This window comes from Mirounga angustirostris, unplaced genomic scaffold, assembly GCF_029215605.1.
Source record: "Mirounga angustirostris isolate CCGP_5_RB_7025 unplaced genomic scaffold, mMirAng1.0.hap1 SCAF_2, whole genome shotgun sequence".
NCBI lineage: Eukaryota > Metazoa > Chordata > Mammalia > Carnivora > Phocidae > Mirounga > Mirounga angustirostris.
In genome coordinates, this window is record NW_026991710.1 from 83,298,549 (window position 1) to 83,322,069 (window position 23,521).

Below are 23,521 nucleotides of genomic sequence, written 5' to 3' on the forward strand. Positions count from 1 at the left end.
ACCAACACCCAAATAAGGGATTAGCATAATTAAGCGTTCACGTTTATTTTTTCCAGATGTTCATTTTTAAATGATCCTTCTGGTGCCAATATGGGAAAATTAATTTATGAGAAGGGACAAGTTTGAAAGCAAAAAGACTAATGTTGGGAAGCCACTGCAGCTCTAGGTGAAATATTTAGAAGACCTGAACTTAATGACAGGTTTATTTAACCTGGATGGATGGTGGTAACATCAACCAGGCTAGGAAACACGGGAGAAGAAATACCCCACTTTATTTTCACCACACCCATCCACAGCAACTGTTCTGCATAGTGTTTGAGAGAAAGCTCCAGAGAAAAGATTAGGTTACAAATATAGACGTGTTACTCATCAGCCTATAAGCAGTAGTCAATCCTATGTGTGTAAGGAGATGAAATGGCCTGGAAGAACTTGTAAAAAGAAAAGGAACATCAACATTTAGGATTCAGTTGAGAGGAGATGGCAAATAAGTCAAAGAAGAAATCCATGAAAGACAAAGAAGACAACATTTTAAGAAGAGAAGGCCCATTATGCCAAATACCAGAGAAGCCAGCAACTGGATGGTCATTGATGACCTTGTCTCAGCGGCAGAGGACCTCAAACTGCAGTGGATCTGACAATGGGTAGGAGGCGATGAATACTTTAATGCAGGTTATTTCTAGGAGCAAAAAGCTTTGCTTTCAAAGGAGCTGTCCAACAATTTAAAACAAAAACAAAAACAAAAAAAACCAACCACCCACAATGCCTAACATGTATTGAGGACTTCTTTCCAGCAGGCAGTAAGCCAGGCATTTCAAATCAATTCTTCTCATAGTAACAATAACCTTGCAAAGTTAATACTATCATTTCCACTTTTCAGTAAGAAAAACCGGTTCAAGGTTGTTACATGACTTCCCCATAGACACACAGTGGCACACACAGAAAGCAGGATGTAAATGCAGGTTTTGTCAAACTTAAGCCAATGTTCTTTTCACACTCTGATGCTGCCTCTTCATCGCTGTAAATAATCTGGGACAGGGGAGGGAGGCTATTAACCATTTAATAGGAAAGGTGTTTTTCTTTTGTTGTGTGTGTTGTGTGTTTTTTTTTTTTAATACTTGAACTAGTTGACTTTTAAAGCCTCTTCCACCTTCTACAACCCATGATTCTTTCTCACGCACCTTGCTCACAGGTAAACTGTAACAGCTACAGAATTCCACATACACTCATCATTCCTTTCATAGTTCCTTTTATGTCATCCTCATTTACAAAAAATGAAAGCACAATCTATGAAGACAGTTAATCACTCCCTTCCCTGCACTCCACAGCATGTTGCATCTTCTGCTATTAAAGTAATTGCCACTTACATTGTGATTGCTTCCTCCGCCACACAACATACACACACTGGATAGCAACCTTCAGAGTTCTCCTACTTTAAGCCCCGAGCACACAGCACAGAGCCAGGCAAGTAGTGATGCATGCGTGGACAGGATGGAAGGATGGGTGGGTAGATGAATGGCCTGATAAGTAAAGGAAATAATAGTTTTTCAACAGTCATTTTATACTCAATAATGGATTATTTAATCTATTTGCCAGCTAGGATGTTACAATTGTATCACACTTGAGGGGAGCAGATAGATTGAGTGATACAAGAAGCATGGGATGTGAATTCTTCAAAAGGTGACAGGAAAGTTTCTCTCAAAAAGTCTCCTGAAACACAGGATTTTTCTTGAATTCAGTACTAGCCAAAGGCCAAGAAAACTTTGGTCAATTCACCAAATTATTTTTTAAAGATCGGCTGCTTATGAAACTTCTTTCAAAGAAGGCCAACTCATCCTCATAACTAAACACGGTATTTTGGGCATGGCCCCTGGGAGATGTTTGAGGAGAAAAGGCTGCATCGAGCACGCTGAAATCACCCCAGAGGTGCCTCCCTCCCAGATCTGGCCAGTCGACAGATCTGGCCAGTGAAGGTACACTCTCTGACTGTGCATGCCAGCCGTTCTTTCTGTCAAGATGCACACGACAAGGGGCGCCTGGGTGGCTCAGTCGTGAAGCGTCTGCCTTTGGCTCAGGTCATGATCCCAGGGTCCTAGGATCGAGTCCCGCATCGGGCTCCCTGCTCCGCGGGAAGCCTGCTTCTCCCTCTCCCACTCCCCCTGCTTGTGTTCCCCTCTCTCGCTGTGTCTTTCTCTGTCAAATAAATAAAATCTTTAAAAAAAAAAAAAAGATGCACACGACATGACGCTCACTTGCACAAGACACAAGCACACGTGAATGCAGACTCTAAGAAACTCTCCTCAAAAATGCTCGCTGAAACAGAGCAAACACGCAAGGCTTATAAGGATTATAAAAGTCCCACTGTGATTAAAGTGTATCAGAAGATCAAGAAGACTGCAGGTTATGCAAGATGCCCACCATGACAGCCGCAGCTCTATCCCTTCCTCTCCTGCATGAGGAAACACATCAGAACGTAAGGGAAAGTAGTATTTTAGGGTTGAGCATGAATCCACCCTCGTTTATACATAGATAATTTAAAATAAGTCATTTGCAAACTTCTGTACGTTGTTGTCAGTAGCTGTTAATACCTCACAGCTGAGTGGGACATGGGAATGTGTTGTGACACCCTAGTTGGAAGGCACTGGCCTCTTTTAGGCCTCAGTGAAACTTAAACTAGTTATCAAATGACAATCGAACTCACTGGGTTAGCCAAACCCAAAGGCCTTAGGAGCTGTTTATCAACAGCCTTCAAAGACTGGGTGGCAGAGGAGGCAGGGATGGCTCTGGGCGAGTGGCGTGCTGAGCTGCCTTCGTGGTGGTGTGATTTGCAAAGTCAGCAAGGGACTTGGCCTGTCCTCAGTTACCGTGCTAACATCACCATGGTGTCAAGCTATCATGCTGTCTTTATTATTGGTCTGTATTACAAATAAAAGCAAGTAAAATTAAAGCAACACCTCCAGAGAGAGAGCCATGTACCTGCTATTCAGGTTTTCTGGAAAGCTCTACTTACAGAGGTTAGGTATTTGACACCTGAAAGCTGCAGTCCTGGGAGGTGATACAACTGAAGGGAATTTCAATAGAAAGGGCACAAGGAGTAAAATGGCAGTGGCAGTCCTCACCCAGCCAAGGGGCAGCGTGGGATGCATACTAGACTGGGCCCACCAGTGAAGGACTAGAGTTTCAGGAAGTTTAAGGGTCAGCATGAGGACACAGAAGAGTAAAGCAAGACTGCTTAGGCAACCAAGCTCAAGGTGCTGGAGGTTCGATGAAAGTAGATTAGCCACGATGTACCTTAACTCACGTCTCCATTTTCCAAAGACCCTAACAACCTACATGGTTTTAAAGAAAGGCTACGGGGCTGGGGAAGGACCCAGAAATGATGCCATATGGGGTATAGCTAGAAGACTTAAGAACATGAAAGTTGTTTTAAATGTCAAATAAGCTCTCTTGTGAAAGACAAGGCCCATTTTATGGAACTCTGTAGGGCAATGCTAGGCATAATGACTGTGTACTCCAGCATTTAGACTGGTATCAACCCTAAGGAAGCACTCTGGCAAGCAGAAATGAGAGCAGGTCTCAGTAAGTAGGCAACTCTTCATTACATGTGTTCGTGAAACAGTGGGATTACCATCCATCACGCAGGCTGGACAGGACATTCCACATTGGGGATGGCCTGGGCTAGATCATCGCTGCACCTTCCAATTCTGAGTTTGGTTTGTTTTGCTTTGGTTCAGACACAGCAAGTATAAGAGATAAAAGTTCTCCCACTCATCTCTCAGTCACTCTCACCATACAGAGTCAGGGCACTGGCTTCAGGCCAGATGAGGGGTTGATTTCCAAAGTTTCTCCCAGCTTCAAAACTTCGTAATTTTAGATTTAGATCACATACAACCCAAATAAATGAGAGCCATTTATTCTCTCTGTTCAAAAGATTCCCCCATAATCTACGCCAGTGTTAAATGTCCATGACTGCTTTAAAAAAAAAGTCACCTAAATCACAGATGCTTGCCAATAGTGTTTTCTCTTACTCAGTTGATAGTGGTGATAATGAGTGTGATCCACTGTAGAAAGAGACTTTTTAAAACCCGAACTCTACAGTTAAATTACCACTCAACCTTTTCTCATTCAGACTGAATAATCTCTCAGTTCCTGTCACAATTTTTAAGTTCTTTAATAACTTGGGGAAGGGGGAGGAACCTTTTTTTTTTTTTTTAAGATACTGCAAATTTTCTACACTTCCTTCTCAAAGTGCATGTGGAATGACACAGAGTACTCAAGTAGAATTCTGACCAGAGGTGAAGGCAACAGAGAGATTCCTCCTGACTGCTGAATGCAAATTGGCAGAAGTTGACAATGATGTGATTTTATGTGGGACACTCTAATTTCCCTAGCCTTCAACTCCATGAAGGAAAAGTATTTTCACTTTCACAGCACTAGGGAAACAGATGAAATCCTAGCCCATAAATGGGAGCTTAGAAAGTCCTGGAAGCCTGCTTTAGTGGGGAGGCATCTGACCAAGTCTGGGCTAGCAGCTCAGTGGTCCCCTGTAAGGACCAGGTTGAGAGCAGGTGCCTCCCCAAACTCCCTCCCAGCTGATGTGGATCCCAGAGCTGAGCTTTTATAAAAACATTCACCACGTAGACATGCCATCAGGAGAGCTGACTCACAAGCAGCCTACACTCATGTGATGCGCCTGAAGATTTTTTTATTAGTATTACACGACATGTCTTTTCTAGGCCTGCAAGTATGTTTTACATCTCTGTTCTGATTCCTAAATATATTAGCTTTTATTCATTTGCATTTGTGTATTTTTCTAAGCAAGCAATATAATGGTGCAGTCTAATCTAAGCCTCCCAGAGGCTTGTCATAGTGGTTCTCCTTCAACTTGGTATCATCACCAGTCCTCCTGAAGAAAAAAAATCACCCCCCTTTGAGAAACTTGACCTATACCCCCTCTGACTGACAATGACCCACTGAAAACCAAGCACATCCTGGGTGAGCCACTCCTGTCAATTATGCTTCTGCAGGTTGTCTATTGGGCATAAAACATATAAGCTCAACTAACCAAAAGAAAGCATTTCAAAAACACTGGCGAAAAAACCCTTCTACAGGATTGGCACTTACCAACCAAGAAACTCACCAGAAGTTTGTGAGCTGCCCATGATTCGAGACCCACAAAATTTCAAAATAGAAAAGAACCCTACAATTTAGAAATTCAAACCCCTCTTACCCTTTATCTGTCATTCTGTTCATTTTAAGCAACCACGTATCAAGGGTCTAATCTACAGTAGGCATTGTACTAGGTCTAAATATACAAAGATATGTGAAGCCAGGCCCCACTCTCCTGGGCTCTCCATTTCCTGGGAAGGAGGCAGATAGGTAAACAAATCTTCACAGGGCATGCTCTATTCAAGGTGTCCTCCATGAAAATGAAGAGGCTGAGTCCCTTTACTCCAACTGAAGATATCAGGAGATGTGGGTCCCAGAGGAGGCAACATTTGAACCAAGGCTTGAATGATGAGAATTAAGTGATGAGAACTGTTACCATGACAATAATCAAACCCACACAGAGAAGGTACGCATGTACTTTATTAACATTAAATATGCATAGCAGACCAACGATGCCAGGTATAATGAAAAAAAAATTTAATTCCTTTGTAAAAAGCAAAATAACAACAACAACAACAACACAAACTTGGAAGTCCTGACTCAGGTTCTGTCATTGTAAGACAATATATTGTGCTTTTAATTTAATTTGATAAAATGGCAGAGCTTACAGGATGTTTAAAAACACATGTCAATGGATGGCTTAAAGCCCACTTAGGAAAATATAAGGAGTCAGCAGAGTTGGTGCCACATTTTTTTAACTTCTCATAGCCCATATATCTTCCCACTGGATAGAATCCAATGACATTTTGGGGGCCAGAGGAGGGCAGGAGGAGGGCAGGAGGTTATGTTGAAGAAGGCTGCATTTCTGAATTACAAAAGCATTACAGAAAATGATAAATTGAGATGTAAACAAAGGAAGAGGGTTTTTTTCTGGTCTTGGTTTTGTTTGTTTGTTTTTTCATGGAATTTGCCAGGTCCTTTTCTCTTCAAGTCCAAATCTAAACAATAAAAAATATATATCACCCAATATGTCAAATACTGAGTGATTAACATATTTTTTCTCACCTGTCAAAATTTGATCAGTCTATGGGGAAATACGACAAAAACTGAAAGAAAGCTTTCAAGTTCAAGCTAATATATTACAGTGAAAAGGATTTAGCCTTTTAAACCCAACTGGCATAAAGCCAGTGCAAATGACCAAACAACAAAACTGCCCTCAATCTAATTATATAACCTTATTAATATCTCCTTCTCATACTGTATTCCCTGATATGGCTGGAGAAGGAAGCATTCCAATTAACCATACAGTCATCATAGAACAATTTACAAAGAATCAGAGTATAATGAGCTCAAAATAAACATATAATCTGTCTCCATTTATTGCTTTAGGAGGCACACATCAGAACTGTACAATGTCCAAAGTCATTTGACAAGAACAGATTCAGTGCCTAAGAAACAAGGCACTGAGCCAGGCACCACTGGGGCAATGACCATAGTTTTCAAACTAAAACTCTGAATATACATATTAACAAACAATTTTATGTACCTTCCAAGCATACGCAGCATCCTGGGAGACACAGTTTAGACACCGACATACTAGAATCTCCAAAACATTCTAATGCTACATAGAGACAACTGAACATTTTATATCAGAAGTAGTAGCTCCTTCCCCAGAAAGATAAAAATAAAGTGGATCTAGACAGTTACTATAAGAAGAGACTCTAAGTCTTAGAACCTTAGAGCTGGTGGGATTTTTTTTTAAATTTAGCTCCATATAAATAAAGCTCTATGTCTCAACATCAACCATCATTCTTCTGGTTTTATAACTGTAGAAAGGTACCTGAAACTGACAAACATTGTAAGGTGGCATGTCATAATCTGGAGGCAGCTGTTAACATAAATCTCTGGTATCTACTTGTTTGTTTTGCTTTCTGCAGACATTCGCAGAATTTCCAGTTCCAGGAGATAGTTCATAGAAAGTCAGACAGACCATCATATTTTGCTGTGAGGCAAAAGCATGGATTAAGGAAATAAGAAGAAGATAAACAGAAAATTCTATTTCTCTCTATGATGGTCTTACAAAGAATACATCTAATTCCAAAAATGTAGTAATTTAATAAACAATTACTGCTTCCTCAGTTTTTGTTTTTAATTTCAAGGTTTTGGCTACCGCATATACATTTGTAAAATGGATTTGAGATCCCAGCCATAGGTCTAGGTCCTCAAGCTGACAGTCCATCTGATTTAAGCCATTATTCAGAATACCTTACAGCAGAGGAATATGAAATGTTTTATTTGACTTCATATGAAATATATAATTGATAGCTTATCAATGATAGAGCCTGTGTGAAGACGGAAGAAGGAAATATGGTAAAAATAAAATGGGTTAAAAATACTGAAAATATCAAGACTACTAAGGACTTAGTTTATAAACTGAAATCATGTTTCAGTGCCCTACATTCCCACCTGATGACTATATTTTAAAAAAAGGAGTGGGGCGCCTGGGTGGCTCAGCCGTTAAGCGCCTGCCTTCGGCTCAGGTCATGATCCCAGGGTCCTGGGATCAAGTCCTGCATCGGGCTCCACGGGAAGCCTGCTTCTCCCTCTCCCACTCCCCCTGCTTGTGTTCCTGCTCTCGCTAACTCTCTCTCTGTCAAATAAATAAATAAAATCTTTAAAAAAAGGAGTGAACACCTTAAAAAGCATTGGCTGGTATTTTCGTTTGATCATTCTCTAGAAATTAATAAAATCCTCAAACCAGATCAACTGCATGGGCCATTATCTGAAATTCAGACAAAGAGGCTTATGATAACCACCTTCAAAATAAAAGTACATAAAATTTTTTAGCAGGAGAATATGCTATTTTTATTTCTGTGTATATACCTGAAGAGAAAATAATTTTTAAGTTTTCCTTTAGTAAACCTCATGCCAAGATCAAACCAGATTATAACATTTATCATCAGAATTTATATTTCTGGTAAATACACAGGTATAAAAGCTTCTTCTCCTATTACAGCTATTTTATATAGCTAGTAATTCAGTGAAGAGAAGTTTGAAAAAAAATGTGATAGCTTAAATATACCAAAAGAAGTTACAGTTTCAAATAGATTTTCAAGAGAAGAGCATCTCTGCTAAAGGAAAGAATGTGCTTACACTTACCTGCATTCTAGTCCCACCTGTGACCGACCATTCTATCTATTCTGTCTCCATTTCTTCAACTATAAAATAAATGCCACCATAAGCTACTGTTGTAGACCCAAGGCATTCACAGATTTCAATACTAATTGTTCTGACTATTCTTGAGTGACCCTGAAAATACATTATTAAGACGCTGTCATTTGTAATTCTGTGTCAGCAGTGACCAAACAGCCATTCCCAGGCGAGGGGAGCAAGCATGACTGCATGGGCTCTCAAATTCCACTTATGAGTGGTGAGTTCAAGTTCCCACAAGTGAGGGGTGAGTACAATTTTACATTTGAGGAAAATAGCCTGTGACTTACAAAATATAACAGGGCAATTATAGAAAGATGGAATTCAAAATCTCACTATATCTCTCTTGAATATCAAGAAAGTTGCTGGAAAAAAGTTAACAATATGATTTTTTAGTATTTACCAAAGTTCCAGATCATGAATCATCATCATTCTCTACAGTTCTGGAGTGTCCAATATTTTCACAAAACTTTCAAAATAGTAATTTAACTGGATTTGCTAAGAGGAAGGTATGTCTAGAAAAATGCTGTTTTCCAATGAGGTCACTCTAAATGGATTCTTTATTTGGTTTCATAATTAGTTCCAACTTTACACATGGCTGACACAGAAAAGATAAGGAAAAGTATAAGAGGCCAATTATAAAAGTTATAAGCGTAGGGTATATCAAAGTCATATTTCATATTTCTAAGATTACAAATAAAAACAGGTCATACTTATAGAAACAAATAGACTTAAAACATGAAATAGACTTAAAATGGCGTATTTTTAAACTAATATAAACAAATGTTGGAGTAAACCTCTAACTAGATTCTAAGGTGTTACTTTTTTCACATTTTAACTGGATGTCTTAAAATACATGGCTCATTTAAAGTAGAGGTTCTTTCCCCCAGTTTCCAAAAAAAATATTATTTTTTAAATGTTAATTTTCTAATTGATGGCACTTTAGAATCACTGGAATTTCCCTGAATCACAGTCTCAATTGTTGCTTTCAGCCTTAAGTTTACAAAATGTTTTGAAAACCATGCATTTTTGTTATATTGACTTTACAGTAGAAATCCTGAAAGAAAATACTAATAGATTAATCTAATTTATAATTAATAGCATTAATTTACATGCTATTCAGTATGTCTTGAAAAGAATGTTTTGTTAAGTATATTAACCATGCCCAAATCATGTTGTTTATAGTATTAATTAGATTAGCAGGCCCCTTTCTTCATATCCAGTGCTGATGTAAACTTTAGCCACCAAACACTGACGTTTAATAAGATTGAATTAATGCGGTTTTACTGAACTCAAATGGAAAACCAGATACAAAGAATATACACAGAATAACTGAACTGGTGGTAATAAATCTAAGTAAAATAAATTCACAATGAGCTCTTCTTGACACACCACAAAGAAATGGCATTATTTAATACTTTGTTTCAAAATCCAAACATGATGATTATTACTGATGTAGCATATTTTTATTTTCTTCTTAAGCAGTATTACCATCTCATTCAGCTAGTAACACTGGTGGCTTGAATCCTTATTTACTTAATATTTTGCTTAGCTACCAGCTTCTTGATTATATGATCTTAGATATCCTTCCAGAATTTCCCTATGTGTATTTTGTCTTCACAGTCTATAAAAGCTGGCAATACAAAGAAAGACAGCGCTTTTTGTTTTTGTATTTTTTTTTAATTCCCCCACAGCCAAAAGTAACCTGACACACAGCACAAATTTCGCTACTTAAGAGTTTTTGAGAAATTCCCCAAAACTCTTCCCAGGAATTCACCCCCCATCAATCTGTCATGGTATCCGGAATTTCTACCATTAAAATCAGTTTGGGTTAAGGTAAGAGGCCCTTTAGAAAATACTGAGGGATGGGATCAAAAGGAAGGGAAAGACATGCAACAAAGCAAGCACCCATCACATACAATTTAACTTCATCTAAGTGTATGACTTTCATGTAGCAAAGTTCTATAGCCAAGAGGGAATGTTAAGGCCAGTCAAGGAGTTAAAGGCAGGAACAGGCAGGGAGAAATGAACAAAAGCCAGTTTTAAACCAGCTCTGTGGAGCACCACTGCAGAGAAAATCCAGACTATGTGGTGTTCTGGGGGAAAGCGGGGAGATTGGTCATTCTTCTATTTACTGCCCTCCACCTTTTGCCATATATATAGTTATGCGTATACTTTGTTTCCTTAAAAAATGTAAAACAGTAAATGGATCAAATTATTCGGATTTCCAACGAAGAGCATTACCCAAGATCTTTTCTATGAATTTTTATACTTTCCATTGTTTTTATCCAAGAACAGTCAAAAATGAAACAGCACCAGTTTTGCTAAATGAAGTAACTCTTTTTCTGCAGTAACCTAAATGAATGCTTTTTATCTCCAATGCTGCCATTCCCTTTCAATTTTAAGATTTGGAAAACTGATCATGGGCTCCGAACACACTCTAGAAGATGCTATGAACCTGAAAAATTGCATAGTTAGTTGAGACTTAAACTCAACCTACCTTTCTAAAGTTGCATTCTGGAAGTACAAATCAAGAAAGCCGTCACATCATGGTATTACTACAAACAAAACCACAAGCACAGCTTTATTTGTAAATAGCAATTTGTTATACAACAAAAGCCAGATGACACTAATGCAGATAATTGTAAACAAATACCATGGCATGCCATGGTAATAATGATCCAAATACTTATTTCTATATGTAACCAAATACTACTATCTGTACTTTGTAAAAGGAGAGAAAGTTTAAGGAGCACAAAAATTTCCTCAAGGATAATCCTTTTCCTGCATTAAAGAGTCAATCTCAGACCACTGAGATGACGTTCTAACAAAATTTAAAGTCATGGTTACATGAACTATGTCTTATCTGATTTTGTAAATACGAAAAATCATTTGGTCATCTGTTTTCCATTCATCATACATGCACTTTCTACTCACTAAGCGTGTGTATACTGGGGAAATGCTATTTCTTAGAGAACTGATAATCAAAATAGATTACCATTTCAAATAATTAGTTATAAAAACCATATATGTGACAAAATGTTGGATCCACCTTTCGATAATTCCTGTTAAGCCAACAATATAAAATCTGTAAGAAAGCATAAGAAAAACAGCATGCCCACCTTAAAATTAGGATTTGTCAATAAAACTTCTTTCCTATAAACAAAATTTCACATTCAAAATTCACATCAAGATCCTCATCAAAACAAATGCAAAATTACCTTTTCCTATTTTGAGACTTCCCTATGTTCCTATATTATCCACATGTGCATTTCAGTTCTGAAAAAATATGTAAATCATTTCTTTGGAATTATGGGGGGTTTGCGTACTTACAATAAAGAGCCATTTATAAAAATATTATAGCATTGGAAAAAAGCAAGGCAAATAGGCATGGAATGGTTGAATGGGCTCCTTCACATTAATCGGTAAAGACACCAAGCCAGAACATATGGACAATTATTTTTACATTCTTCCCCGCTTGACAACTTTCCATTTACAGGGAAAAGCCACACTTTGTGATTTAAAACAGGGAACCTGAACTTATGTGTGCACATATGAATGTTTTTTAATTGTTGACACTTTTACTGCTATCATTTGAATCGTAAGCTTTACATTAATTGTTTTGATCGCTTCTCGGCCTTTTGGCTAAGATCAAGTGTACATTAATTGTTTTGAAAACAGGCAATCTAAACACACAGATTGAAGTTACACCTAAACTTCACACATTAGGTAAATACTCTGATAGTTCAGCAAAAGGTCTTAATTTTTGAAAATGTCAACAGAAACCCTTAATACAAAGCCTAGTTCTTTCAAATGAATTTGAATTCACTGTTTTAACATGGGGAGCCATGCCTGCAGAAAGAACAGCTGTGCATCTATAGTCCTATTTCCAATCATTTTTGCAAAGGTATTTCCTCCTTATTTTGATGAGTCTATAAACACTGCATTCAAGCAGGACTGATTCTAATACAACCAAAACAAGAAAAGATATTTTGTGTTCTTTTTTTAAGAAGGAGAGAATAATTTCCCCCCATCACCAGGAACACACACACACAACTTTAAAAACTGAGCAAATCTGAATGGAGCAATGAAGAGTTCTGACACCCCAGGACTTCTGTATCATGGTCTTATGGCTGCTGAGTTACTTCATCTAAGTGCTCACGGGGCAAATGACTTTATTGCCTTGCACTCTACTTGCATGGCCACATTAGATACTATCTCAGGTTTACACACAGCGCGCGCACAAACACACACACAGACACACACAAACACACACGCCACACGCCACACCAGACAGTGCTGTTTCCAATTTCAGAGGCCCCTTGCGCGCCTAGCCCATACCCCATCCCTGCTCTGCTCCGGGTCCTAACACCAGGAATGAGGGACACTTCTTAATCCTGGCGGAGCTGCTCTGTCGTCCCATCCTTCCAGGATTCGTAGGATGGTTCCTCCCCCACTCCACCACGGAACACAACGAGGACGGCGGGTTTTCCCGAGCAAGAAAGACCACTGGTGGTCCCCTTCCTCATCCCACGCATCCCGGCTTCTCTACGCCAGAAACCCCAGAGGCAGAAGTATACACGATCCCGGGGCAGGGGAGAGGAGCCAATAAGAGGAATCAAATAGCCCGTTAACAAGGGGGTGCCAGGGGCATGGAAGAAGCGCGCAGGGTGAGGTTACCACGGGGGAGGTGTGCTCCAGCGGGGAACCATTCAAGAGCAATGACAGGTCGGCGGGGGAAGGCTCGGGTGGCGAGGGAGGTTGGAGAACTGCTCTTCGTGTCTTTCTCAGGGCCTGCGGGGGAATCCCGGGGCGGCGGCGGCGGGGCTCACGGGTCGTTCCCCGCCTCCCGCGGCCCCCGCGCGGCCCCTCGGCCACCCCCTCCGCCTGCGGCCGCCCCCGCTCCGCGCGGAAGGAAGCGCCGGGCTCCCCCCACGCTCTCCCGCTCTCTCGCGAGTCCTGTGCAGGCCTTTTCAGGGGGAGGGGGAGGGGGCGCGGAGGGAATTGCTGCAATGGAGCGCCGAGAGAACCCTGCCCGAGCGAGGCAGGCGGTGGAAAGCCACGGCCACATAAAAATGCCATATTAATTTTTAAAAAGCCATAAATCACCCCTCCCTCTGCAAAAGAAAATCATAAACCCGATCCCATGCAAGCCTGCGAGCAGCCACCCACTTCCTATTTCTGTCACAGCAGCTACACCCTGCCAGCAACCACCCCCCGGGCGCCCCCTCCCGCCTCCGCCACCCCCGCCGCCGCCTCCCCGCTGCTCAGCCATTTGCCAGCTGACGCCCCCGTAAATAAAAATGCCCCAAGTGGGGCCGGGGGGGAGGCCTGGGGGAAGGGCGCGCAAAGGAGGGGGGTTCGAGGGTTGCACAATATCCTAGAAGGTCCGTGGCTGGAGCAAGGAGAGAACCGGAGGCGGGGGGAGGGGAGGCAAGCCGTGAGGGTTCCTGCGGCACACGGTGCACCCGGGCGACCGCGGCGCGCCGCTTACCTTTCACCACCCTGTCGGTCGTCGACAACTTGGGATCAATTGCCTTTGGCTCGGACATCTCCAGCCGCCGGGGGACAGCGACGCGCTGCTCGTCCGTCCTAATGCACACCCCGACCGGACCGGCGGGCCAGACACTCAACGCCGCCGCCGCCGCGCTGCAAACCGCTCGGCTGGAGGTCTGGGCTCTGAGCTGGCTTTAAAGTTACTGCCTTCTCGCGCGTCCCTCCTCCTCCTCCTCCTCCTCCTCCTCCACCTCCTCCTCCTTCGCCGCCGCCTTCACTCCTCCTCCGCCGCCGCCAGCCCCGCCGACTCTGCTCCGGGCTGCGCGTGTGTGGTGGTTATTTATTTATTTTCTAAGCACGCCTCTTGGTTCTTCTTTTATTCTTGGGGGAAGGGGGATGGGGAGGAGAAGCGCACACAGGAGCACCCACCCTGGCAAGGAAACCGGGCACCGCGGAATGGAGCCCCACGCGCGCACTCTGCCGGGATTAAGACCGATCACATGGGGAGGGCCGGGGGCGAGAGAGAAGAGGCAGGGCCGCCGATGTCAGTGCCACCAGCCGTGCCTCGGCGTCTCCGGCGGCGGAGAGGCGGCCGCCGCTGCTGCTGCTACTGCTGTTGCCGCCGCTGCTTCCCCACACCAGGCGCCGCCGCTTGTCCGCGGCCGCCGGAGACGTCCCGCCGCTGCGCTCGCCCGCGCTCGTCTCTGCCTCCCCGCGCCGCTCCTTCACTCACACAGGCACAGCCGCGGAGCTCGGCAGACACAGTCCCGGGCGCAACCTACCCTCCTCCTCCGCCGCCGCCGCCGCCGCCGCCTCCACCTCCGCCACCGCGCCCGCCTCCGCCTCCTCCCCTTCCTCCTCCCGGCCCCCGCCTCCAGCGCCCCGGCAGCCTCCACCTCCCTGCGGAGCCAGCCCCTCGCTCCCCGCCCCGACGTCGAAGCTATGGGCGCCCATTGGCTGACATGCGCGTCACTCACTGCTAGGTAGCGGCCTCCCCGCTCGTCCCGCCTCCCGCTCCTCCTCGCCGTCCCCGCCCCCCGCCCTGTTTTCTCCCGGCTGCCAGTCCAGTGGGCCTGCCGCCTCCGCCGCCCAGTCCCCGCTCAGGTGTCACTGTTGCTGGCAGGCCGGGATTAGGGAAGGAGAATGGGCAGGGGGTCGCGGCTGGGAGGAGAGGGGCTGTACCCTGCCACCCACAGCCCCATTTGGCATCCGCCCCTGGACCCCGCACACTCCCCCGCGCCGCTTTGGCAACTGTGCCTTGTCGGCTGGGTTAAGCCGCAGTGTGAGTAGCCAAGTGCTGAGGGTGTCTCCGGGTGTGTGCGTGGCCCGCGAGAGGGCAAAAGGGGGGGAGGCAGGGAAAGGAGGGAAGGGGGTGGGGGTGAGAAGCACCGAGAGAGGGCGGAGGAAGGAAGAGCGCGGGGAGCTCCGGGTCCCGCGGCACAGCTGCTGTCGCTGTCGCTGCCGCAGCTGTCCAGGGAGGATCGCCAAAACGGCGACGAATAAACAACTTACCTTGGGGAGACGGGCTCAGCCTGTGATGGGTGTACGGTGGTTTTTGCTTTGGGGGCTTTTTTGTGGGCGGTGTGGTGGTTATCAGTGTTTCCCACCCATGCATCCACACCTTTTCTAAGGAGGGGGACGCTTCTGAGCGTCGCGGGCCGGGGACGTGGCGGAGTGTGCGGGGCGGGCTCGCCAAGGAGATTGGGGACGGGAGTCCAAGCGACCCCCGGCAACTCTGAGTCACCCAGGGCTGCCCTGCCCATCTCCTGGGAGAAATGAGGGGGCGGGACACACACCGGAGAGGGTCGCCTTTTCCCTGTTCACACGCGCACGCAGCCAGTGGTTGGGACTGGTGGCACCACACCTCCCTTCCTGGCTCCTTCCAATCATCCGACGTCCACTTGGTGCTCCCGGTGTGTGCAGGGCCCTGAAGCCCAAGGCGGATCCCCACTCTGGTCCCTTCGGTTGGAAGGAGAATAAAGGAGAGAGTGCTAGGCGCAGGAGGACAGGGAGTGACAATGGCCCGACAGCTCCTTTCTGACCTGCCTGCCGCGCCATAGAATGAGGAGCCAATCTCCTTCTGCCCGAAGGTCACCTCTGCTCATTACCCCTCTCTCTGACCAACTGGGCAAGGAGATTGGAGCTTGCTTGCTTCTTTGTGAATAACAAAGAGAGCTGAATAAATTTCTCACCCTCTATACTTCTTGTTACATTTCTTAATTCCTCCAATATCAGGGTTTTTTTTTCCCTATTTCCTGAATTGGACAATGAGTCCAGTAAAAGGCCTAATAAAAGATATAGGGGAGCTAGGAGATGGAGCCAGAAATGTGTAGGGGACATGGATTAGATTCGAAAATAGGTTTGAGAACTTGACTGATGGAGCTGGAGTATGGCTTGAGCAATGTAGCCTGCAAGGAATAGGAGCTCACACTAAAAGGCAGAGGAGCCTCCTTGGAGGCCTTCTAGCAAAAGGAGACCATGTGGGGTGTGTCCCACATACTCAGGAAGGCTGCCACCAGCTCTAAGATTCTGCCGCCCAATTCACAACCTCAGGATAGTGTGTGGTAATTAGGCAGACAGTGCATTCAATAAATATGTATTGTGTTCCTTTTATATTCCAGACACTGGTAGGTAATTTGTGTGCTGTGTGTGTGTAGGGTGTGTTGGCCCGGGGGGGGGGGGCAGTTATTTAAAAATGGTCCTTGCCCTCAATAAAGCCTAGAGCCTAGTAAAACTGTCATAAAAATATGAGCTCTGAGAGGCCACTGTATCGCCTCAGGAAGTGGTTGTTGAAAACAGTCTCCTGAGCACGAGCAGCCCTAGTTGCTAAGGCAGATTTGGGAAGTTGGTTCCTAGCCAGATGGCACAGAGTGAGGCAGGGATGCCAAGACCTATGGGTGAAGAAGAGAGCCTGCCTGAGAAAAGACCAGGAAGCCATGTCCAGTGATGCTCACTTCCAAGGCCACAATGTTTTATCCCACATGTTGCAAACAGAGGTACAGTTCCCACCGTTATTTGGACACAGTTTTCAGGTTTAGGAAAAACACCTTTGAACCAAGATCAGAAGGCTTAAAATGTCAGCACCGTAGACAAGTTTTATGATATAGATAGGAAATAAAGGCACACCTTTGAGGCAAACCCTTCAGTCCACTACAAGTTTGGAACACCTCCTAGCTGAGGTATGTGTGGGAAAAAAGGTTATGACTCATAATCACTTTACAACACATCTTATTATCACCAGTCACCTTTAATGCATGTGTATGGTCCGATACTGTTGCAACAGAAACACATCTTCTTGGACAAAACTGGACCCTACTCAAAGGAAAACTACACAGCAGAAATTAATTAAGGACTAGTTACTGCATACCTGGCATGCTGGAATAGCCAAATCATCTTTTGTATTGAGTTTTTTTTTCAGATGTCCTACAATCTGCTGCCATTTTTAAAAATCCTATTAGACTGTCCAAGTAGTCCATGATTATATTATCGCTTTCCTAAAATTACCTTACACTTGGAATTTACATTTTCAAGAAGTTACTTCAACACTGTCCTTTGCTTATGAAGAAAAAGAAAGGAGAAAAAGGGAAAGGGGGAGCCCATTGTGGCAGAAAACAACTTGCAGTCTGCTAAAAAAAAAATTGTATTTCCCTTTCCTTAGTATACTCTCTGGAAAGCATCTGCCCAGGTAGGAATTCCATTCCCTGGCAGGCATCTGCTTGCGTCTCAGTGGGTGCATGTGACTAGTTCTGGCCCATGGATTATGGGCTAAAGTGTTTGATCAGTTTCAGGCCAAGGCAGTTAAGCAGCAGTTATGCATTCTTCTTCAGTCAATGAGCTCCCATCCTTTAGCTGGATGCAGAGGCTTCTAGGGCACAGGAGAAAGCATAACCCTAAATGGAAAGAGCTGAATGCCTAGATTACCACATAGAGATATGCTGCCCACCTACAAGGAAAATCCGCTTTAGACTTTACAAAAGAAGAAATAGATTTTTACTGTGTTGCTCCATTGAAATTTGAAGGTATGTTTGTTAGGGTAGTTAGTATTCCCAAATTAATACACAAGAGTTATTTATTATGTTAGCTCAAAAGGTAAAAATCTAGAATTACCGTGTATCTCTTATATAACATCATGACCAGAATACCAAAAATATTCTTATTTCTTTTAATACAAGAGCATCAAAATTGTATATTTTGTAAATGAATTATTCATTTTCCAGTTGTGTTTTGAACATCTGTGCAAGGTACTGTGCTAGATGATGCAAAAATGTATAAAGAATTCAAAGATTTAGTCCCTTCATTCAAGGATCTCAAAGTCTTGTAGTATAAGAATTGTACACGTATTTGTTAACATTTAGGTGTAAGGTGCTACTTCCTCTCACTGTTGGAGAACTCAAACTAATTTTACGGTTCACTTCATCTAAATTAATTATGAAGATAAGTAGGTGTGCAAAAAAATAATGAAGATTTGGAGTAATCGATGCATTCAAGTGCTCCATGTCATAGCTTACTTCCACTGGTGCAAATCAGAGTAAAGGAACAATATTTTAGTTTGCTATCAAGTGCTCTGCTAGATCTAAAGGCATTTTTGTTTTGAAGAAAAGAAATAGAGATGTATTTTATATCCTGTTTTGAGAATAACCTGCTTTTGAAAATGTGGACTTTCCGTTCTTGGATGAATGTTCTATCATTTGACATTAGGAATTGCATAATAACCTCTGGTTCTGGCTCTTCTGAGGCATGCACTTCATTCTGAGTAGTTGATGGTCAACAGCAGTATGTCTGACCTGTTCTCACCTGCACTGGTGGAGAATAGCACTAAAGAACTTGCGGAGTAGACAGCCAGTCCTGGTGGGGCCATGGTGTATGAGAATTTGATTTATTATTGTAAAGCGAATTTCTCTGACACTCACTTCTAACATGTGAACTTCTACCCTCTTCACAGTAGAGACTCTACAAAATATATTATTCAACATGGATATTATTCAAGGTTTAAACTAAAAGGGCTTTTATTGTTTATCTTTTGGATTGCTCTTGAAACTTTGTTCAACCTTTTATTTTTCAGAAGGCAATTTTACTCATTTTAGAAAAGTTATTTCTCCAACAACATAAAAAATTGTTATGCCAAATATATTCAAGAATAAATTATTTTTTTCTATTAGGGATCAAGCTATAACTTATGCAATTATATGCTAATATTAATATTGAGTGGATATATTTTACATAAAATTTGACAAGACTTCAGGTGATCATATTCATGCAGATTTAATAAACATATATTCATATTTTTTTAATTTATATTTGTATTTTCATTTTATATTCCAGTTCTGGGCACAGAGTAGGTGCTCAACCAATTTTGTTGAGTGAAATTTTAAAAAGTATTGGCATCCAATATGTGAAGCCCTAGGCTTAATACCACAGTATCTGCTCTCAGGGATATTTCAATATTACTAATATACATACATATATGTGTGTGTATATATATGTATCTCCCTCTCTCTCCATACACACACACACACACACTCACTGGTAAGAAGTCTTATTAGCCCTTTCTCCTAGATAGTTTAAATTCTAATTTTATTATTAATTTTAAAATTATGAATAGGTTAATGGTGCCAAGTCATAAATGTTTACGTTTAAGATAGATATATGTGTGCCATTGTATTGACAATCTGAGAAATATTCATGCCATAAAACTATATATTCTGGCTTTTCTAAACTCAGAATTTCAGAATATTTGAACTGAAATGAGCTGAAGCTGATATTTGAAGTGCTTTGAGAACAATGTCAACAACAATACCAAAAGGCTTAGTAATCAAATTAAAGGTACTACCAAATTGTAGGAGACTTGAAAAATCAATTTAGGAGAAAGTTCATCAAGCTCTTTAAAAGCACATTTGCATATACAAAATCAATATAGTATTAGAAATGAGGTTCACTCATCAAAACTAGCAGAAATTTAGGGGCGCCTGGGTGGCTCAGTCATTAAGCGTCTGCCTTCGGCTCAGGTCATGATCCCAGGGTCCTGGGATCGAGCCCCGCATCGGGCTCCCTGCTCAGCGGGAAGCCTGCTTCTCCCTCTCCCACACCCCCTGCTTGTGTTCCCTCTCTCGCTGTGTCTCTCTGTCAAATAAATAAATAAATCTTTAAAAAAAAAAAAAAAAAAAAAAAAAAAAAAAAACTAGCAGAAATTTAACTTTACTGGAAGTAAGTTTTGCCCATTATTGATTGAAAATTCATGAATTTCCAAGGAAATAGTTTATTATTAAAAAAGAATCTTGATCCCAGAGTCCTGGGATCAGAGCCCCGCATCGGGTTCCCAGCTCAGCGGGGAGCCTGTTTCTCCCTCTCCCTCTGCCCCTACCCCCCAACTTGTGTTCTCGCACAGTCTCTCTCTCTCAAATAAATAAATAAATAATCTTAAAAGGAAAAAAGAAAGAATCTTGTACTCAAACTTGCCATTTTTCCATTTTTTTCTGGTCAGTGAGGTTTTACTCTGTTAGTATTTATGCTTATTGGAAAGCATATATTCAATAGACATTTACTGAACACTTACTAACATATCAAACACTAGGTATATAATATGAAAAAAAAAAGTCTCTCCCCTCATAAACCTTACATTCTAACAAAGAGAGACAGATGATAAAAAAAAGAACAATTAAAAACAATTACACACTCGGGGCACCTGGGTGGCTCAGTCGTTAAGTGACTGCCTTGGGCTCAGCTCATGATCCCAGGGTACTGGGATGGAGCCCTGCATTGGGCTCCCTGCTCAGCAGGGAGTCTGCTTCTCCCTCTCCCTCTCCCTCTGCTGCTCCCAGTGCTTGTGTTCTCTCTCTTTCTCTCTCTGTCAAGTAAATAAATAAAATCTTTAAAAACAACTATACACACACAATATGTTAGGTAGCCTAAATGATAAACATAGAAATAATGTACAGTGGTGAGGGCACTGGAAGAAGTGATGGGCGAAGGGGTGCTACTCACGGCTTTAAGCAGATTGTTGAGGGCAGACCTCTCTGAGAAGGTGATATTTCAGTAAAGATTCAAATGAACTGATGGCAATATTTATGCAGCTCTCTGGAGAAAAAAAAAAAGTTCCAGGTAAAGGAATAGCATGTGCAAAGGCCCTGAAGTAAGAGTCTGACATTTTTAAAGAAATGTCAAAGGAGGCAAGTGTAGCTAGACCACTTCAAACTAGAGAGAGTAGTACAAGATGAGGTCAGAAAGATGATGTAGGGTCAGATGATTTGGACCTTATAGACCATAGAAAAGATTCTAAATGTTATTCTGGTGAAATGAAAAAGTATTTGTTAGGAAAGCGATAAATGATAGGATTTACACGTAAAGAAAACCGTCACTGTTCTGTAAGGACTCTGGATGTAGTTGTAGGAAGGGAGCAGGGGTGGAAATGCCAACAGCACATAAGAGACTGTTGTCCAAATCCAGGCTAGAAATAAAGTGGTTTGGATATAGAGTTTAGAAGTAAGTGGTGAGAAGTATCCAATTCCCAACATATTTTAAAAGTAGGGTTGACAGATTTGCTGTGGGATTGGATAGAGGATGTGGGAAAATAAAAAAGAGTCAAGAACTGCAAGGTTTGGGGTCTGAGCTAATGGTAGATGGAGTTACCATTTACTGAGAAAATGAACATTGAAAATGGAGAGCATATTTTGTGGAGAAGATCTAAAACTAGTTTTCAATATGTTAACTTTGAGATTCATATTATATACATGGAGGTGGAAAAGACACGTAGGTAGTTGGATATACGAGCCTACAGAGAGGAGAGAGCCAGGCTGGTGATGGATAGAACTGCAAGTCATGGCATCTTAGCCATACTTGATTTCAGTTAAGGGGTGGGAAGAAGAGGAGGGACCAGCAAAGCCGACGGACAGGAGCAGCTTCTGGGGAAGAAAGGTGGTGTGTGTGAGGTCAAGCAAACGAAATGAACTGAGTCAACAATGCTGATGGGTTTAGTAAAACGACAACTGAGAACTGGCTATTGATTTTGAAAAAAGGAGCGTTCACTGGTTATTGTACACCTATTTTAAATAGCACCTCATCAGTCTCTGCCTCTCCATACTGATGTAGCTCCTTTTCCATGTTTATAATTACTTGACGTTACATGTGTGGGTGTGCTATGTGTGTGATTTGTTTGCCCATCTTTCATCTTTTTGCAGTTAAATAATATGATCCCTGAGAGCAGAGACCTTATCTTACTCCCATTAGAATTTCCAGTGCCTGTCTGTCATATGCCTGGCACATACTAGGTGTTTAATAAAAGTTTGTTGAAAGAGTGAATATTCACTTGCAATGCTACCCCAGGTTAGTCTTTCTGCTTTTCTCAATAGTTGAAATAAGCATTTCAGTGGGGTGGGGCATGGGGGAATTAGATGAAGGGGGTCAATGGTACAAATTTCCAGGTGTAAGATAAATAAGCTCTGGGGATGTAATGTACAGTATCATGACTACAGTTAATAATACTGTGTTGAATATTTGAAAGTTACTAAGAGAGTATATCCTAAAAATTCTAATCATAAAGAAAAAAATGGTAACTATGTGAGATGATGGATGTTAATTAATTTTACTGTGGTAATCATCTTGCGATATATGCATACACCAAATCATGTTGTACATCTTAAATTTATACAATATTCTATGTCAGTTATATCTCAATAAAACTGGGGAGAGGAAGAAATAAGCAATTCAAAGCATTTGTAGGGAAAAAAATTCATGTTTAGATTTTTTTAAGTTACAAAATCAACTTTCATAGAGTAAAAAGAGTTGACTCACGCCCTGAAGATGAGAAATGGAATGGGAATTCAGGAGTTTAGTTTTAGCATGAGGCATGTCTCTCACATGTCCCCACTGTAAGAATAATTATGTGTGTAAATCCAGGGGAGGGCACAATATTACTCACAGCTTCTCTTTCTCCAAATACACAAAGAGTTCTATTGTTTGCAACATCTAAGCTATTCCCTGGTGATAAGTTAGGCCAGACATTAGCAATTTTCAGGGAGGAAGTGAGTAGGGTGTGGGTTGTTTAGAAGCAGTCCCTCAAAAGGTTTTTTTTTCTGTCTCTTTCAGGGTGTCCCTGATGTCCAGCACAAAGAAATCTAGATAGGGAAATTGTGCTAGATATGCTTTAGGGTACCTGCCCCACCCATACCCATCTTTAAAAATGCCCAGCCATAGAACCTGCTGAGTGAGCATCAGGACATGGGTTCACCTGCTGCTATCATAGAAGATTGGACCAAGGTGGTCGAACATTTAACTAAAAGATACCTAAGGACCAGTGACCTTTAACTTCCCTGACCTAACTGGCAAAAGTGAGCTAGGCTAATCAGATACCCTCTGGGAAGAGCTGGGCTTTAAAATTCAGAAGAAAGTTGGTGGTGGTTGTTTGAATGAAAGATCATGCAGGCTGGGACAGAGATGGCCCACCAGCAAATGACTCATGTGCCAGGTGAATAAACACATGGAGCCATTTGGGCCAGAGGGACCAGAGGTCAGATTCAGCAAGGGTGAAAAGAGGAGAGAAAGGGGGTGGGGGAAGGAGGGGGGAAAGAGAGACAATCCTAAATCTGTTTTCTTTTTTGTCCTTCCTAAGGCCTGGTTGTTTAAATTTTTTTCTGGATTTATGAGACCCCTCATTGTCCTTACAATAAACCCTGTTTTCTAGAGATGGTTTGAGAGTTATGTTCCTTACAACCCG

General features: G+C 42.4%; 1 protein-coding gene and 1 long non-coding RNA gene across 9 annotated transcripts in view; both read right to left on the reverse strand.

Annotated features, from left to right (window-relative positions):
• PPP3CA (protein phosphatase 3 catalytic subunit alpha) overlaps positions 1-15,442 on the reverse strand; it is a 312,744-nt gene extending 297,302 nt beyond the window's left edge. For 2 of the 8 annotated variants that reach the window (XM_064584859.1, XM_064584858.1), the window contains exon 1: positions 15,325-15,442. In XM_064584859.1, coding sequence (XP_064440929.1) covers positions 15,325-15,427 — 103 coding nt within the window. In that variant the 5' untranslated portion in view covers positions 15,428-15,442. Of the gene's footprint in view, positions 1-10,816; positions 10,875-11,537; positions 11,596-12,996; positions 13,223-13,810; positions 14,619-15,324 lie in introns of those variants that run through there. The other 6 variants (XM_064584863.1, XM_064584860.1, XM_064584861.1 and 3 more) reach the window with 6 other exon arrangements.
• On the reverse strand, positions 5,569-10,810 carry LOC123848361 (uncharacterized). Its single transcript, XR_010409484.1, has 3 exons — positions 8,266-10,810; positions 6,947-7,108; positions 5,569-6,104 (listed from the first exon to the last, which is right to left on the reverse strand). It is a non-coding gene; the product is annotated as an uncharacterized LOC123848361 (long non-coding RNA).
• Positions 15,443-23,521: the final 8,079 nt, after the last annotated feature.